The 19,554-nt window shown below is 38.5% G+C and overlaps 1 protein-coding gene across 9 annotated transcripts in view; it reads right to left on the bottom strand.

Annotated features, from left to right (window-relative positions):
• The window catches only part of ST8SIA4 (ST8 alpha-N-acetyl-neuraminide alpha-2,8-sialyltransferase 4), a 134,584-nt gene that overhangs the window by 24,805 nt on the left and 90,225 nt on the right, over positions 1–19,554 (bottom strand). For 7 of the 9 annotated variants that reach the window (XR_015799293.1, XM_088156144.1, XM_088156138.1 and 4 more), the window contains one exon: positions 16,580–16,654. Coding sequence is in view for 8 of the 9 variants with exons in the window: in XM_088156144.1 (XP_088012270.1) it covers positions 16,580–16,654 (75 nt within the window). In the remaining variant the exon portion in view is untranslated. Of the gene's footprint in view, positions 1–4,512; positions 9,449–16,579; positions 16,655–19,554 lie in introns of those variants that run through there. The other 2 variants (XM_088156142.1, XM_088156143.1) reach the window with 2 other exon arrangements.

Here is a 19,554-nt window from a genome sequence, read left to right as displayed (position 1 = left end):
AGGAAAATTTTATTTTCTAATGCAGAGAGCAAGAATGAACAGGCAAAAGGAAGGTTCTAAAATAACCTATTGGAGTCTGTTGCCATCATCTCCTAGCCATTTGATATAATCAAAGGCAGCCCAAAAACCTGTTCAAACCCTCAGCTATTCCATACCCGCAGGGGATCAGAGATGCCACATGTTCTTCGCCAATCACTCTTGATTGATTTTGTGTAATTTGTTTAGTTTTACAGTTTATGCTACTCTAGCAAGGAGTTCAAAACCTTATGCTGGCCATTTCATTTTAGTTAGAGTATTATTAGTTATATTACAGGTATCTTTGGAAGCATCATTTGCTGACATAAAAGGAACGTACTGAAAATATGAAAACACAGCAGTGCTTGCTATGATAATATTTTGGAAAACAGCCGTATTTCATGATGTCTGTGAATATCAGTAACATTATGGGTTTCCAGTTGTTTCAATTGCTTTACAGAATATGTGTTCAAGTTGAAACAATATTTCTCCATTTCTGATAATGTAATTTTTAAACTCTTCCATACATATAACAAATGTTTCAGTACAAAATGAACACTGTCTACTTTTTATGTTGCTTAAAGCTATGGGGATGCTGAGAATATAAAGTCCATCAGGATATTAGCATTAGAAAAAGGTTATATGAGGAAATATGAAAAATATATTGAGTATATTCTGGACTTGATTACAAACTGTAAAGCATATAGTCACACTAAGTGATACCATTTTATTAATTAAATAACACTAGTAAGGATAGCAGTAGTGATAAGGATAGTTGTATAATTTTCCAAATATTTATGGGGCTTTCTGGTTTGGCTGCTCTATATCCAAACCTTATTCAGTTTGCAAACTGGAAGCACGCAGCCAGCAGTGCAAGAATAAGACATTTATTCTGCTCCAAAGACAACTTTTTTTTTTAATGGCTGCACTATTAAAAGGACCAATTATTCAGAGAAAGCTACTAAGACCAAAATTTTAACACTAAGAGAAAGAAAATTCTGTTAAGTTATTAAATAGAACTATTGTAGTTAAATGTCCCTGAACATTACCTTGAACAGATACATTGCAAAGCAGTCAACGTTCCTTTTATAAAAATAAAAAACAAGTTTATATAAGGTATTAATTAAAATGTTAGATTGCTGAATTCTTGAAGCAGTTGACTTTGATGGCTTTCTAACTAAATTTTATTACCATAAAATATCTCCATTTAACCTTAATAAATATCTCACATATGACTACCCGACAGAAACTGGTTTATTTTTTAAATAGGGATCATAAAGAAAAAAAATCTATTCTATTTGCTTTAGGTTCATTCCTTTTGATTAGAAAAGCATTAGTCAAAGGGCTTCTGGTCAAAACTGTCATATGCAGCTCATTGCAATTTAAGCAAATTTCTCACAAGCTGAAGGTACGAGAGATAATGACCAAGCATTGGGTTTCTCATCTGGCTACTAAAAAAGACTACAATATTTGATACCACCAGGACTTAAACAGCTTACTGATGCCTCATAAATTCTCCTAGAAGAACACAATAATTTTGGAAAAAGCTACAGCTGAAATACTAGTGTCAACAATGCTACACTGTTTCAAGAAAGTCTTTGTAAACTGCCAAACACTAGGAAATTCATAAGTGCAATTCTAGGCTAACTTAGTGCCTGAAGAGCTTTTAGTATGTTGGGTTTTTTTATTTTAGATCACTCAAAAATTTCACATTTTAAAAATATCAAACATCTCAAAGATCTTTTAAGTACCCACAAAGGCATTCCTATTAATTAGAAGCTGGAAATATTGAAGCTGTTTGTACGAGGAAGTTGTTGGAGGTTGAATTATTCCCTTTTCTTTCAGTGGAATTTTCTCCCATTGTTATGCTAAGTAATTGTGGCTACACCTTAAAACGACAGATAATGTTGTCTCGTAGGGGGGTGACTGGAGGCGGGGGGGGGGGGAACCGGAAAAGGAAAGGTGGGATGGGGGGTCTGGAGCGGGGCTCTCTCTCTCACTTTGCTTGTGGAGTGGGAAGACAACCTGGGCTCCGCTCTGGCATCTCCCCCTGCCATCCCAGCACTGAGATCCATGCTCCCTGCCTTTGGACATCGCTCTGCTGCTCTCCCATCTCACCCTACTATCTCCGGACACTCTGCTGAGCACCACGACCGACACCGTGAGGGGGAGTCACTTTCCCCATCCCCTCTCACTCCTGGGCCGCGGCCGCCATCACCCAGCCCTCTTCAACTGCGCGGGACCTGCCCTGCCCCCACAGCACCGGTAACAGCACAGGGAGACGGCCTGCGGCCAGAAGGGACTGGAGCGGAGCTAGACTGTTCTGTTGCCAATTTTTATAGCTGTTGTTGTTTTCTGCCTTGTTAGATACCAGTAAAGAACTGTTATTCTTATCCCCATATCTCCTGCCTGAAGGCGTCTGAATTGGACCTAAAATAATTAAAAGGGAGGGGGGTTGCACTCTGCATCGCAGAAAAGGGGCTCCTGCCTTTCCTTAGACCATACCTGTCTTCCAAACCAAGACAGAAGTGAAATATGGGGTTATGTTTAAATGATGGGGTTTTTAGGATATTTTTGCAGTTCTTCAAGCCTGCTTACAATAGTTCAAAAACTGAATAGGAATTCAGCTTTCATTCTATTTTTTGGGGGGTGGGGGGGTTAGGTGGAAACATCACCATCTCTTGATAAGTTTACAAAATCAGATTTTACAGCTTTGTAGAAGAAATGCACCCAATTATTGTATAAACACACTTGAAGATAATCAGAGATGAAGTTTTTCAAGGTGGTTCAATCTGTCTTGCTCTGAAACTTTTTCTTGCTGTATTGTCTCACTGTAATTTTGCTGATTGTCATACTGTAATTTCTATAGCAAGATCAGATGCTCTTTACTTAAACTTCAAGGCATTGGAGCACATCGTGGCTGAAGACCTTTTTTCCTTGTGCCTCTCTGCCATGTCGCTGGTTTACCTTCTCAGAAGAGAAAACAGGTTTGGATAGCCTGTTACCCACTTTGCATGCATAATACCCAGGTATATGTTTTGTGCTCAGGTTTGAACAGCTGCTGCTGTAGGAACTTGGGTCATTAGTTTTAGGATTTAATAATTTCCCCAGAGTTTGTGAAGGAGCTCAAGCTGTGCCTTCATTTATCAGGTAGATAAAGTAGGGTGGCAAAATCAAAGATGCACATTTTTTGGAAGTGGGAACTCAGAAATTCTGAACCCCGAGCCATACAGCCAGAAGATAGGTATCCTTGGAGACTCAGTTCTCGGACCTCCTTTTACTCCTTTTAAACAAAATTTTCAAAAAAGTAGATTCCAAACAAAATTTAAACAAAGAGAAGATGAAACATTAAATATCATTATACTCGGAATAAAGTAGTTATTATGGAGAGTTTCTTATAGGAATGTATCCTTCAATCAATTTCTATAGTCACAAATGTGATGGAAATTCAAAGCAGACACTTGTTTATCACTTAACAGAACATCCCTAGATTATGATGTCAGATTCCAAAGGAAGTAATTTTCTACTTAACATAAAATTGAAGTTGATAGCCTGACATTTTACCACAGGATGTTGTGCCTGAAAAACATACAGGCTTAACAAATTAGGAAACCAAAAGTACATAGATACATGATAACCACTTGGACACAAGAGCCTTAGTGGAGTTTCTAAAAGGGAAATTTTCTGAATATTGCTTTTTGGAGGCAAAGAAAATATTTCCTATATGTGCCTCTTCTTACCTTCCTACTCTACTGCTTTGGTAGTGTCTGAGATGACATATCTGAGCATACCTGATCTTCTTTTCTTAAGGCTGAGATGTCAGAGAAAGGACAGATATGCTGTGAATGGGAAGGAGAACATTCGATGGAAATACCAAGAAACCTGGAAGTCAGATTTTGCTGCAAGAGTGTCTACTTTTCATTGCAAAAGCATGGAGAAATCTTAGAACGTGCTGAGATCAATAGTGACTGCTCAGATTTAGAGAGCCATTTAAAGAACGTACTTAAACGTCTTAGTAAAGGACAGGAGAATTACAACCAGTAACTTCAGTTTCGTGATCCATAAGCTTTAGTTCAGGTTGAAATGAATTTATTTACCTCCTTGTGAGAAATTAAATAATAGAATAAATACTGAAATACAGCACTGTATACAAACTGAAATATAAAATGCATATGTTTCTAATTATGGGCCAAAATTTTAAAGACTTTAACTTTCTCAGGTGTCTGTCCAAATTGTAATTCTAAAGCTGCATTCTACTGTTTCAATTTGTTTATTTGTTTGTGGTTTTTTTTATTGTTTGGTTGGTTTTTTGTTTGTTTTGTTTGTTTTGTTTTGGTTTTTTATTTTCTTCAAATAAATAGCTTCAGTTTTGGTATTTGAATCCAAACTGCAAAAGCAGTTTTAAATCTGAAATAAGGTTTTCCATTTTTTTATGCAGTAAGGAAACGAAGGAATAATTCATTCACTAGATATAAAAAAGATACCAGAAAATTAATATTTAAACAATATCTGTCTTTTATTTGTAACCTTTGATAAGGGTTGTGAAGAAACATATTGACATAGAGGATATTACAAAAATCTGTCTTACAATGATGGGTTTCATTAAAATGTAATTGATTTCAGTAATTTTTGCAGCCCCCAGATCAAGAGCAATGATACTAACATTATTATTGAATTATCTGTACATTATTATTGAATTATTATCTGTACATTATTATTGAATCTGTACATTATTATTAAATTATTATTACAAAAATACATTAAAATGAATGTACACCCAAAAAACCCTGCAAAAACACAACCAAAGAGAAACACAAACTAAACAATTAGAACCAATTGGCTTGCATGCATTGGGAATAAATTTTAAAAGTATTAGTCTCTCTTTTCAATATGTAAGGGCATTTCTAGAAATTATCAAAGATATATTCACCAAATACAATGCAACCCTAAATTAGACATAAAAACACGTGAACAGTAATCAAATTGAAAATGGCAAGTCATTAAAAGACCTACCATACAGAACCTTTCACATATTACTCAGTTCATGACACAAATGAAGTGTATTAAATTTTGTCATTTTATCTTGCTTGGGGTAATGATAAAGAATATACAGTCTCAAAACTAATTACAGGGAAATTCTAAACAATAGCAAAGCCTAATAAACTTTAAGCAATATTCACAGGTCTGTGTTAGGGAAATGTTCAAAATTTTTTATTTAGTACATTCAGTGTTAAATTTGTGAAGGCAATGAAACTTGCTCAAGGGAAATAAATAGCTATAAATCACAGCAGTTCACTTTTTTCTTTTTAGCTCTACAACTAACACCAACAGAGACAGCAGTAACAAACAACTGAGCCAGTTGCAGCAGTGGAACTCGATGTATTGCCAGTATTGCAGCCATGAACCATGTGCATTTCCTTCCCCAAGCCCAAGTCAGATTCAGCTATTGCTGAACCCCTGATCAAACATACCAAGCGTGTAAGGTGGTTTTGTGACACCCACCTTGAATAATGCCAAAGGGTCACAGCTTGGGTTGTTTTAGTAACAAAAAATTGTCAGGATAAGGCCTATTGCTTTCCATCTTAGTTTTGAACCTTGTTCTACAGAAGAATATTAAATGTCTGTCATTTATGTGGAGAATACTATAGCAGTTGCAGCTAAAAACTGACTGAGAGAGAAATTAGGTGTTTGATCCTTATGACTAAAGTGAGAAGAAAGAAATACTTCCAGCTGTTTTTCTGCAGCATTTTATGCACTCAGTCCATACAATTTGACATACAAACTCCTCTAAGAAAAACAGCAACAAAAGAAATTCATTTACTGATATGAAATACTTACCAGAAATATTTTCTATATAAACTCCTTTGATCTATTGGAATTATATTACATACATAAAGGTTTTGAATCTAAAGCTTAAAACTTAGTAGCATTTCTTTGATGATTTTATGACAGGACCAAAATTATCTTTCTTTAAGGTGCAAAGGCCTTTTTGTAGTGTTATCATTTTAGTGGTTTTTAACTTGGACTAGGTGAGGGGGTATATATAATGTAAATAAAGAAAAAGAGGGTTTATGCATTGGAGGTATGTTTGAGCAAAACAAATGCCTGTAACAGGATGACAATAAACCATTAATGGCTTTCTTTAGAAACTTCCACTTTTCTGTGCAATCTTGCTCTTAGCAGGAGTGAACTTCTGAAACCCAGCTCGTAAGTGTCCACTTTTATCATGCTTTAGTTCACACTGTGAATGGCAATATAAAAACTTGTGCCCACATGTATGATGCCACATGACACATGTATTCTAGAAATTCACCTGTTGCGCTTCAGGTACTGGTGGTCATTCAGTCATAGGAACTACAGTGGACCCTGAGGTAAATGCCTGAAAGGCATGGAGAACGGCAGTGGTGTCCCAGTATTAATTTTTTTTCCTGTACAAAAGTCCTCCTATTTGCTAAGGTGAGCACAACCTTAAAACAGGTCATCTCCTAGAGGGAAAAATAATAATAAACTACCTACACTGTCTATATTAGATGTTGACTCTTTTCTGAAGCAGAATACATTACCCAGGAGACCTCTTTTCTGCTTCAGGAGGGTTAGAAAATAAAGCTTGGACAGCTTCAGATAATACAGTGCAGCAGTGTTTTAAACCTCTGTTAAATACCTAACCTAACAGAAACATGAACAATGTAAAGAGTCAATTAAGTGCAATTGATGTGCGTATTTTTCAGTTATGGCAATTTGTTTTTATACAGTGCTCATAAAGAGTATCAATTTCCCTCAGTTTGGGTATAGAAAAGTTTGTTGTTGTTGTTATTGTTGTTGGGTTTTGTTTGTTTGTTTGTTTGTTGGGTTTTTTGTTGTTGTGTTGGTTTTTTGTTTGGGTTTTATTGGGGGTTTTGGGGTTTTTTTTTGCTTTTTTGTCTGTTTGTGTTTTTGTGGCTTTGTTTGTTTGTTTGTTGGGGGTTGGGGGATTGAGTGGTTAGGTTTTTGTGGGTTTTTTGGCAGCACTTAAAAAATTATTTGATTCTTGTAGTTCCACCAAGGTTTTTCACAACAATACTTATTCTTATAAAGTGTTTGCTGCTCTGAAATAGAAGAAGCTGGAAATGAAGAGGAAATATATAAGCCAGAGAGTCAGATGCTGGAATATCAGAACAGAATTTGCATGGCTGCAAATTAACATAAAATGGTTTAAAACGCTATTCAATAATGCCACCCACTGCATGTGACTATCCCTAGATAATACATAACTAGAGTTCTGACATAGGTGTGGGGTCTCTCCACAGTGCTCAGATTCACCCCTCTTACCTGGTTTGTTCAATTAGCTCTGCTAGGAGACTGCAAAATGCAAGTAGGAAGCCCTGAACAGTCATCTGAAGAAACATGACAGGGAGAGGTTCAATTATGTTATTTCAGCTCTTTCCTATGTCAATTCATAACACCTGGAGGGAAGTTGCTTGATAATGAAAGAGGACCTAGAAATGTTTTTCTCTTCTTTATTCTGAAAAGTGTCAGTTGTTTGTTTCCTTACCTATTTAATGCTCATTAACTGTATCAGGTAATAAGACCCAAGTATCCTTTTCAAAAAATGACTGAAAAAACATCCAGGACTTTTCACTCTCCTCAGCTTTTCAATGCCCCAAACAAAATGGGAACATGACATGAGTCTGGACTCCAATGCATGCAATTGTCTTCATATCCGTGAGGCCCATTAAGAGTTTGTGTCATATTCAGATTCAGAAAGCAAAGGCAGAGTGGAAATGGGGGCAGAGAGGAACCTGTGGGCTCTAATTTTCCTGTGCAAAAGAAGAAATGGCAAAAGGGAAATGGTACAGCTGTTTAGAAATGTTTACAAAAGAGTACTTGTTGCCAGAATTGTTAATGGAGAAAGTTCAGGCATAAATATCTGACTTCAGAAGGAAATTCAAGACTTCAAGTGATAAACTTCTGAGATTATCTGGAGGTAGACATGACTGCAGTCTTTCATCCCAGGGGTTTTGTTTGGCTGTTTTAGACAATTCCTCATTTCCTGCCTTGGCTCTTGTGGACCACTTCTTAGACATTTATGTTGCTTGACTCATCTAGCCACTATTAAACGACTACATTAGCGGAATAAGGGAGGCCTGTGTGTCGCTGGCTGGGTTTCGGAGTCCCTTTGAGATCCCTGAGACTGCTTTTGCAGTCCTCAGTGACGGAGCAAGTTCCCGAGCCTTGCCCAGATAGAATTTTGGCTCGCAGTGAGCTCTCAGACAAGCGGGGTAAAAAGACCAGCATATGCAGAAAGGCATAAATTCATAGTTTATTCTATGAAAGCATCCTATCTAGCATATACCAATGGCTATTGTTTTACAGGGGTTTTTATATCTTTTGAGGGTTTTACAGTTTGCACCAATTACCAAGGGAATTCTACATTCTAACCAACCCCCGAGGGATTTTACATTCAAAGCTGGCCTATGGATACTAAAAGAGAATGAACCACTAATATTGAAGATAAATAAGAGGGTCTACCAAGGGGGGGAAGCTGGATTCCTTTTTGTATTTGTCATTTCACAAGCCATTTCATATCTCTAAGCTATGGTTTTCCAAAGGGCTTGTTCTGAGGATGCAGGGAGACTTTTTTCTTTATGAATGTTTTCTGCTCCCTCCACACCTGTGGATCTCACTAAACACCTCTAAGGCCTTTGATATGCACCCCTACAACCTCTTACCTCTAAGCTGGCAAGATATGGGTTTGGTGTGGAATCAGAGTGTCTTGGTTTGAAAGAGAGGTGTTTGTTGAGGAAGGCAGAAACTTCCCTTGGAATGAAAAATATGACCCCCTTTCATGTGAATTTTTATAACTTTGAAATTGAAGGGCTTTTAGGCAAAAATATTGGAAAAGCAAAAACAGCTCTTTACTAGTATGTATGTGTATAGCAAGGCAAACAAAAAACAATGGCAGCAGCAGCAAACAAAGAACCAGAAAACCCTATGAAGTCTCTTCCCCCTTTCTAAGCACTTTCCCCTTGGTGCAGTCACCATCACAGCCGGCAGGGGCGCTGCTGGCTCCTGGTGGGCAGGGCGGGTGCGATGATACCCCCGTGGCTGCAGGGGGCGCAGCCAGGCGGTAAACGGATGGAGAGATGGTCTGCATCAGGAGCCTCGGAGTGGCAGCTGGCACTGCAGTGGCAGGCATGGCTCTTGCGGTAGTAAACAAAATGCAACAGGGAACACCACAGTCTTAGCAGGAGCTGTGGGGCTGGGTGGACACGGGGGCTGAGTTAGAGTGTAGTGAAAAAGCTCGAGGCAGTGGCACAAAGCAGCGGTGCTGGGCATTGGGAGGCTTCTCTGTAGTCACTGCAGCAAACAGCCAGGGAGATGAGTCCTCCGGGAAGAGGCAGGGGGCTCGGGCTCCCGGCTTTTCTCTGAAGCACCCCAACAGATGGTGAGAGTCCTTTCCAATAAGATCAGGTGTTAATAAGGTCCCAGTGCAACAGCTGCTTTTACGAGCAAAGGCTCACCTCAGTAAGGAAGAAGCTGTACAGGGCTGGGCTCTGCGGTAACACTGGATTCTCCCTGTCATAAGCAACAGTTTGACTGTCCTCCTCTGATCACAAGGGCCAGAGAGGGAGAGAAGAGGCAAAATCTTATGGTATCTCTGTCCTTCCAGAGAGGAAAGTCTTCAGGTAGGGGAGTAGCCAGCTGCACCCTTCCACCTATTCCTCCTCCCAGCCACATCTTTTGTTCTCGTAAGTATTGGTAGTTATTGTTTCTTAGCAACAAATGGGACAAAATTCCATGAGAGAAAGAAAAAAAGGAAAAAATCCTAAACCTCCAACAGAGAGATAGGTGAGACACAGGCTAGACAGCCTTATCCAAAGACTCAGTGGTTCAGTTCCAACTTGAACGACTAGCAGTAATGAATTATGTCCCTCAAGTCTCAGTATTAGGAACCATGCTATTTAATATCTTCATTAATAACATAGACAAAGGGATCAAGCGCACGCTCACCCAGTTCACAGATGGCACCAAACTGAGTGGTGCAGTTGACACTCCTGAAGAATGGGATGCCATCGAAAGGGACTTGGACAAGCTTGAGAAGTGGCCCATGGGAATCTCATGAGGCTTAACATGTCCAGGTGCTGGTGCTGCACCTGGGTCAGGGCAATCCCTGGTGCCAGCCCAGTCTAGGGATGAACAGATTGAGAGCAGCCCTGCCCAGAAGGACTTGCGGGTGCTGGAGGTGAGAGCTGGACATGAGCCAGCCATTGGCACTCCCAGCCCAGACAGCCAAGTGTGTTCTGGGCTGCATCCAGAGCCCTGAGGGCAGCAGGGGAGGGAGGGGACTCTGCCCCTCTGCCCTGCTCTGGTGAGACCTCACCTGCAGAGCTGCCTCCAGCCCTAGGGCCCCAGGAAGTCCAGGAAGGACGTGGACTTATTACAGAGTGGGTTCAGAGAGGAATTACAGAAAGAGTCAGAGAGCAAAAACATCTCTCCTGTGAAGAAAGACTGAGAGGGCTGGGACTGATCAGCCTGGAGGAACTGGAGGCAGATTTTATTGCACCCTTCCAATAACTGAAGTGGGCTTATAAGAAAGATGGAGACACACTTTTTACAAAGGCCTGTAGTGAGAGTACAACGATTTCAAATTAAAAGAGGATATATTTAGATTTGATTTAAGGAATAATTTTTTACATGGAGGATAGTGAGACATCAGAACAAGTTTCCACTGGAAGTTGTTGATGCCACAACACTGGAGGTGTTCAAGCTCAGTTGTGGATGAAGCAACCTGATCTAGAGAAATATGCCCTTGCCCACCACAGGTCAGTGAACAAGATGAACTTTAAAGTGTCCTCCAGCCCAAAGTGTTCTGTGATTCTATTACCATATCACTCATATGCACAGGTAAGGCCTGTATCCAGGACCAGGTGCAATCTCTTCTGATAGCAAAGAATTTCAAACCTGGAAGATATCCGAAGTGGAATAAATATAGGCTCATTCTGCTAACTAAATACAGAAAAAGTCTGTGAAACATTGTTTTTCCTTTTTCAGTTTTAACCTAAGTCCCTTGCCATGAGTCAATGCTCACACTTATCCAAAGACCATATACTTTCATGTTTTGATATCCCCAAAAACTTTCCAGACAAATTACCAAGTCCAGTGATGCAGTCTTTCCAGGGAATCATATTTCCTTGAGCACTGTCCACCTCTTGATGTGTATCAGCTTGATCTGCAGTTTTGGGAGTCTAATAGGACTTAAAAGAAAAGCTATAATAAAATGCAAATCATTCAAACAGTCCTATCTTGGCGGCTGGCCTGGAGGCCTCACAGATAAACCTGATTATAACTTGACTGGTCTATGCTGTTAGGGAAAAGGGGTAAACATCCCTAGGAGGAAGGCATTGAGCAGCTGGGAGATTTAAATGCAAACAATGCCAGCCAGTCTCTGACGAGCATAGATGCAGGCAGACATTGGCCACTGAGCTGGGTAGTAACCAAACTCAGCCAATCAGGACCAACTGTGCGAGTTTTATAACCATATAAAAAGGAAATGCACACAATAAAATTTCCTGTTGCCACATGAATTGCAGAGTGTCGTGTTGTGACCACCTCAACTGCGACACCTATGGTCTTTTTTATTAGCTGAATAACTGCTGAGAATTTATATGGCATTTTAATAACTTAGGTGTTATGATCTGAATGAATTTCTAGATGATGCACAACTGAGATAATTTAGTAGGTATTGTTTTCAACAATAAGGTCAAATCGAATATTTTATTCTGATACTAGTCTTATTAATTACACAATTCTTTGCTTTTTTAATTTATAGGCTGGTGTCATAATTTTAATTCTTTGTACCTGTTCAAACTGTATTTTAAGTGTCAGATTTTAACTTTGATTGTGTCTCTTCAATTATTGAGTAATTATAACATGCTCAATTAAACTGTGTGACTATTAGCATTTACAACAGCATCTGGAAGACAGTGCATTTAAAAGGACTTTTTTTTACAGATTTGCATGGTCTTGGGTAACTGTTCTTTTAGAACTCCTCAATAATGCTTAATTATACTAGCCGAATATGTAATTTATAAAACTTCATTTAACAAAGTGTCACAAATCACCTTTTCCAATTAAATGGAAGAATAAATCTCAAAAAGCCCAGAAGGTGGAATCTTTCACTACATCAAACAAAGTTTGATGCCATGGGTGGTTTCACAGAAGCTTGTCATATACTCTAACATAAACAAGTACGGTATTTTTCAGCACTGAAGTGTCCTAGTCATGCAGTTGAACAAGAAAATAGTTCTCTGTTGTAAGAGACTCCTTGAAAAGAGGTTTTAATTTCTTTGGCCTTTAAACATCTGCTAACTCTTGCTGGATATTTGGAGGATGCTTTATTCTATCTTCCAATTACCATCAAAAAACTACACCTTTCTGCACACTAAAAGTACAGTGTCCATCTAAGTCATCAATGGCTCTTTTAGTTAGACAACAAGATGCTGTTAGCAGTTCCTCAATTGTCAGCTAAAAAGATTTACAATAGCTTCACTGAGGACATGAAGCGAGGAAAAATGTGAAATAGGAATGAAATATCCATAAGGTTTCATTTTATCTCTTTCTCTAAACCTCCATTTCCCAGGAATGTGAATCTTGGATTAGCTATTTCAGTTTCTCAGACAATTTTTTCTCCATCTGCATGGGTATTAAAATCAAGACTATCAATTTCTTTAAGTAAATTTTATCCATGATTTGTTTTTTTAAAGTAAGTTTCAAAATTTTTAGCCTGCAATTTTTGAAAGAATACATTCAGATTGTTAGGATAACTTCTGTGTGGTTTTAATGGTCACCGCCAGGAACAGGAAGAAAAGTGTGTACTTATCAATACTCTCCAGACAGCCACTGCTTATTCTACAACTTGAAACACATGCAGAAGCCAAATGCATTTTCTACCTGCTGCACAGAAACATAGACTTTTCATTGCAAATGCTGATTAAAAGGCTAATATATGTTCCAAACAATAGACTTTGGACTGAGAATATATGCTATGTCAAAAAGAGAATAATCAGAAAGCAAGTGCACCTAGTGCTTGGAATTTTGGTTTGGGAGGTTTAGGTTTTGTTTTGGTTTTGTTTGCTCTTTAAAATTTTTTGTTTGTTTGTTTGTTTGTTTGAGTTTTTGTCTATTTTTTAATTGGTTGTTTTTTTCGGATTTTTTAGCTGGGATTAAAGGTTATGCAGAAAAAAAGACTGATAAGCTGCAGTTCGAGAGAGACCACAGTTATTTAAATGCCTCTCTATACCCTGTACTCTGATTACTATCCACTAAGCCTTCTTGCCTGGTATAAGTAGCTACCTGGGCTTCAAGGAGAGAGCTAAGTGTGACATCTTACAATGTCTAAAAGGTACAAGTCTGGGACCCTGCAAGAACTTCACTGTCTGTGCTGACTTCTGACAGTGCAAGGATCTCCCACACAATGATGTATTGTCTCACATAGAACTGCCCCTTTTCCTGTGTTTATTTCAGGGACTCCTGATCCCTAGCTTGCAGTCATGTGGCCGATCATCTACACACCAGGAGCCCTGGCTCTCATTCTGTGCTTTTGGCAAGTAGTTTGCTTACCTCATTTCTTTCCAACCAAACATTCAAGACTGAGCAGAACCTGAGAACTTTTGATTTACTTACATGAAGCAAAGCCCAGAATAAATATTCACAGCGCAATCAGTGTGTTTGGGTCAAAACTGAAGTATGCTCAAATATATGTAAATTTTTGGTTGTTTTTTCTTGAATAGGTGTCACTATAATCAGGTTATGCAATATTTAATTCTTTCACCACCACCAAGATGTAAGAACTGTGCTAGCAAAATCCATTTTTTGTATACTTTTATATATCTTCATAATGTATTTTCATAATATATTAATATATATAATATTTTTAATAGCTTCATCTTTTCTTGCTTAGTATTTTCCTAAGTGACCTGAAAGTTTGGATCAAGTGTAACCTTATAAAGTTTGCCAATAATACCAAACTGAGTGGTGAAGTGGACAGTTTGGCAGGGAGAGCCACCCTGCAAGAAGACCTGGATAGCCTGAGGATAGACTGGTTACCAGCAGGGTAACCAGACAAGTGTGAGGTATTGCACCTGGAAAAATATAAACCAGGAGTGCAGAACAGGCTGGGATACCTGGCTGTGGAAAGGATCTGGTGGGCAACAAGCTCATATGAGTGAACTCTATGATGATGCAGGAAAGGAAACCAATGGGATGCTGGGCAGCATCAACAAGATCATGACCACCAGAGATAAAAAAGTCATTTTCTTAATCTACTCAGCTCTGGTCAAGCCAGAGGTGGCATACTGTGCTCAGTTCTTGTCTCCACTATACAAAAAGATGTGGATAGGCTAGAAAAGGCCCAAAGAAGGGCCACAGAGATGATCAAAGGACTAGGCTGAGAAGAGAGCTCTGTTGAGCTGAGATAGCTCAAGAGGCTGAGAGAACCTCAGGTTTGTTTACCTTTGAGTAAAAAAAGCTTAGGGGAGGCCACGTTTCAGTATTTAAAAGATGACTGCAAAGACAAAGGAAACAAAAGAATTTTTACGTGGAGTCACATGGAAAAGACAAGGCATAATAAGGGCAAATCCCTCTTAGGGAAATTTCAATTAATTTCAATCAAGAGGAATATTTTTCACAGTAAGAACAGTCAAACATTGTATATCCCAAGAAGTGGTTGATTACTCCAGCACTGGAAAATTTTAAGATAGAATTTTAAGAGGAGTGCTGAATAAGATGATCCTTGAGGTTCCCTTCCGACCTAGTATTCTATGCTTCTATGATTGATATCACCAGGAATATTTCAGCTTCCTTCCCGTAACATTCAGATGTGGAAAAACAAAGCCAGGTGCTTACCTTATAGAAATTCTATGTCTTCTGTACAAACGCTTGCAAAACTATGAAGACAAACAATTCCATGGTAACTAGACACATAGATAGAAATAGTTTTTTCTGCTTTGAACTTAAAGGAACTTTTTATTTTGTTTTTCTTATAAAGGAATAGTGATATTTCAGAGAAGGAAAGGATTCATAGTATTATGTAAAAGTCTTTATTACTGGATTTAGCAAGCCTCAGAATTTCATAGGAGGTGTTTCCTCCCATTTATCCTAGCAGCTGGTATGTTTTTTCTTTTTTTTTCCCTCTCTGTCTGGAATTTTTTCCCATTGACAGGCTAAGATAGCTAGTAATAGGGGGAGGCTCCCTGTCCCTTTATGGAGTTTCTCTTTGTCCTGGTTTAGGACAAATTTGGGAGAAAACTTCCAAAGGGATGCAAACCCAAGTGCCCCTCCCCCAACCGGTTCAGGAAGAAATTTCCTCAGAGGGAAGTGGAAAAAAACTGTTTATTCAACAGGCAAAGCACTGCCCAGCACAAAAAAATTGAACAATACTATGACAAATGTGATTCGTGCTAATTAAATTGTAACTATATTAGCAAAATTGTATTTAGATCAACAGAAGACAATTGTTACAGAGTGAGGGGGGAGATGGATGAGACAGGACAAAGGACAGCATCCAGATGTTGGGAGTCGAAGAAGGATGTTGGAAGAGAATAGTAAAAAGACGTAGGTCTGACAAGAAGCATCTAGAAATACAAAGTTTTGACCTTGAAATGGGCCAAAATGGGATGATTCCAGGCATGGGACTCAATTAAAGTCTTGTTATGGACAACACCTGCTCAGTCACATAGTGCGCCTGCGCTACCTGCAGGTCACACCTCGGTCACTGACGAAGATGATGAGCCTTCATCGGAAATAAGACCCTCAAAAGGATGAGAGACCCCCTAACCCATTAGTAGAGCATGCGCCGTACACATAGTGATGACATTTTAGTTGCTGGATTTGTCTATTAAGTCATATATGTCATATGCACATGGGACAGCTGTCAGCAATAGTTAGTGGAAGAGGCAGGAAGAAAAAACGTGTGTGCACGCATGTGTGCATGTGTGCATGTGTGCATGTGTGCATGTGCATGTGTGGATAAAAGATTAAGAAAATGGCAAGCCAGTTATGTCTAATAAATAACAGAAACGTGAAACTAACAACCATTTGCATGGCTGCATTCTCAGAATCCCCAAATCCTACATTTTCCACAGGAAAAAGAAAATCACCATTTTCAGTGGAACCCAGGGCTCAGCAGTTTTTTAGATGAATGTATCCAGAGAATGTAATACGCATGTATTCACCAGTAAGCACTAAGCTACTATGCAAAAGGTGGGGGCTTCCTCTTACATCTTGAGTGTTTTTGTAAAAGAGAAGTGTGCCATCAGTGTAAATTATAAAGACATGAGTTAGGTGTTTCACTCTGGAGGGAAATATGATGGTGAATATGGCCTGAACCATCTCACAGTATTTCAATTCAGGAGGAGAGAAATAGGAAGATCTCTTGCATGTGTTAAAGTGTTGTAGAAAACATGTCAAATAAATATCAAATGGTTCATCTTGTAATTTTGTAACCAACAATTAGATTGAATGCAGGTTGTTTAAAATACCTTAAATAAACTGCATTTCTACATGCACCTCCCACTGCCCCACATACCTTTTGAGAAAATATTCTTTCCAAGAAGACATCTCTTTCTCCTGTTCTTCTGCAAGTGAAAAGAAATTTCCATACCTGATTTTATAGAAAAAAAAAAGAAAAGAAAAAAATAGATATTTTTTTTCTTTTACTGAGGCAATATGATCTGAACAGTAATTCTTTAGTCCAGAGAGAATCCAACCATCTAACATGTTAATTTCCATCCATTTTTTCCTATGGAATTGCATCTCTGAAGCACTGTAGAGAAAGGAGATTACTTTGCCTGTGATGATGGGGTAAATTTGTTTATAATATTGGAGTTTGTTTGGGAAATCACATACCACTACATACCACTACACTGGGCAATGCTTCAGGACTGACACATCTTGAGTTACTACTTAAAGCATACCTCATATGGAAAATATGTATTTGGTAATTGAAAAGCACCTTGCTTAACATACTTGAGGAAGCTGTCGCCTACCTGAAGACTAAATAGACAAAATATCACATATAAATCACATGAATGATATGAAGCAAGTGATACTGTTTTCCTTCTGTAGCATCACAGCATCAAAACTTGAAAGTTTATAACTTCTTTAAGCCAGACTCTCAGAGACACTGAACAGAAACATATTCTCTTAAGCCTAGGTGAATCACACCTAGGGGATATTCAAGAATATCCCATTTGGATTTTCACACAAATATCAAGGCCTTTATTTGTTCTTGGGTACTCAAGAACAGCTCTTTTCATCGTTGAAGTCTGAGTATTCAGAGTTGAAGGCCCTATATCATCTATTCCAATTACAACTCTTTTGAAATACCAGTTCAAATCCTACTTTCTAAGCAATTTTTACTCCCTAAGTATAAGCCCTCTGAAATCTGTTACTGAAAACCATGCTCCTTAGATTTTCCTAAAGCATTTTATATATAGGCAAAACTTCTTCAGTAGCATGAAAAATGGAATAAAATCACATAATGGTGATGCAGATGTTGAAAGAATCAACTCAATATTTGTAAACCCTTACATGAAAATTGAAGCTGGACATTCATAAATACAAAAGTTTTCATTTATAACAACTACTCTTGAAAATGTTGATCCTGAAATATGATGACAACAACATGAAGTGAATCTCTTCAGTACATAGAAACAAGAAATAATTCCTCAATGCAATAAATATCATGGTGGGAGATTTAGTTTTAGTTACTACTATAGCCCAGCAGAAAAGTGCATTTTCTACTTTTAATTGGATGTTGGCATGGAAGAGAAGTGAGATTTGGAACACCAACTCTCAACTAAAGGAGCGTGAAGGATGAAAGCTCCTTCTGGAAATACTGAAGGGGCTTAGTTTGGAGCACAATGTTTTTTGAAGACAGGCTGCCAAACTTCTGTATTTTTCCTGATTTTTAAACACCTGCCAGCATCCAGCCAATGTCCCTTCATAGCCTGTCATGTTGGTCTCTGAAGGCTTACAAAGATTTGCAGTCTCTTCATATTTTACCTAACATCTAAACATCAAAAAAGGGCTCACCCATGTTCTTCACTTTTAATTTCTCATACTTCTTTCCATTGTGTAACTCCAACTTCTTCTAAAAGCAAGTATTCTCTGCCTTCCAGTCCTACCCCAAATGAGAATAGGATTTGTTCATCAATGATTCAAGAGGTTTGCTTGTAACTGCGCCATGGAGAACATGACTGTGGGTTCCAACAACTCCTCAGCAGCAGCACCATAAGTGTGAGTCCCTGTCTCCCACATTGCCCTGGAACCAGGTGCACTGAATGCCATGGTAATACAAGCCATCTGAGAGCCACAGAAGTCGCAAGTTTTCTAACTAGAAAATTTAGACTAATGAGTCTCCAATGAACTAAACAGCATTTTATTTATATATTTGAATTTATTTGTTTCCTCATCCAATTGTAAGTATTAACCATAAAACATACTGCTACAAGATATGCTGGCTTTAATGTTTGCTTAAAACTCTCCTGGCCTAAAATGTTTTGCTGGAAACTCCCGTCTATCACATTTTATGATTCTTTTCTACCCATATACCACATATAAATGAATTTAACTGCACTAAGTATGTAAACAAAAGTATTCAACATAGAGGAAAGATGTTCAGAGTAATTTTCCTTGTATGATTTATTTATGAACCCAAGTTATAATATTTGTAGCAGACTTTTCTAGATTACTTTTCCTTAGTTCTTTTTCATTCTCCTAACTTCCCTTCTCCTAACTTTTAAAACCATATTTCATACGTCTTCTCTTGCTTTTTATATTTTAGTAGCAATGTTGTCCCAGTGATGCCTTAAGTTTTAAGTTTTTCTGTTCTGCTTGGGTGTGCTTTTCTGATGTGCTAGGGTGATGAAGACAAAACAGTCCTATTCCAGTTGAGAACTCAAAGACAATTTCCTCTAACTTCAGGCCCTAAGCATAAACAATGTGGAAAGAGGAGGGCGGGTTCATGCAAATGAACCAAAACCTATAAAAATGTGAGAGCTTGTGACCAAGCTCTCCTTTGCTTCCATCTTGGAGCCATCCAGGCAGGGGCCACAACTGTGGCACTGATGCTGCTAGGGTGTGGCCTTTTGTAGGCCTCTCAATAAATACCTATTTTATTCCCCTTAACTCTATGTGTAGCCTCTGTTCCAGCTCCTCTAGGCATCACCAGTGGCTCATTTCTGAGTGTAAGGCATCCATTTATTTGTGGCTGAGACAGAAACTATAATGAAAAGATGTAACTGTACCTCAAATTCCCTGCACCTCTGACATCTTCCAGCACAGATTTCTTGTGCCTGTGTTGTACAAAACAAGGTCTTGCTAGAACAGAAAACCTGCATATATGATGTTTAGTGTATCCAAGATAATAATAACTTAACTGCATAGCTATGCCATATGCCTTTCTTAGGCCTCTGTCATGTACCCCAAACCACAAAATCTCAAAATGGGAAAAATTGGAAATAATCACCAGTCATCTGGTCCAACATCCTTGATCAGGCA

The sequence above is a fragment of the Sturnus vulgaris genome, chromosome Z (assembly GCF_052056855.1).
Source record: "Sturnus vulgaris isolate bStuVul1 chromosome Z, bStuVul1.hap1, whole genome shotgun sequence".
NCBI lineage: Eukaryota > Metazoa > Chordata > Aves > Passeriformes > Sturnidae > Sturnus > Sturnus vulgaris.
Note: the sequence above shows the minus strand (reverse complement) of the source record. Positions and strands in the feature narration are given on the sequence as shown.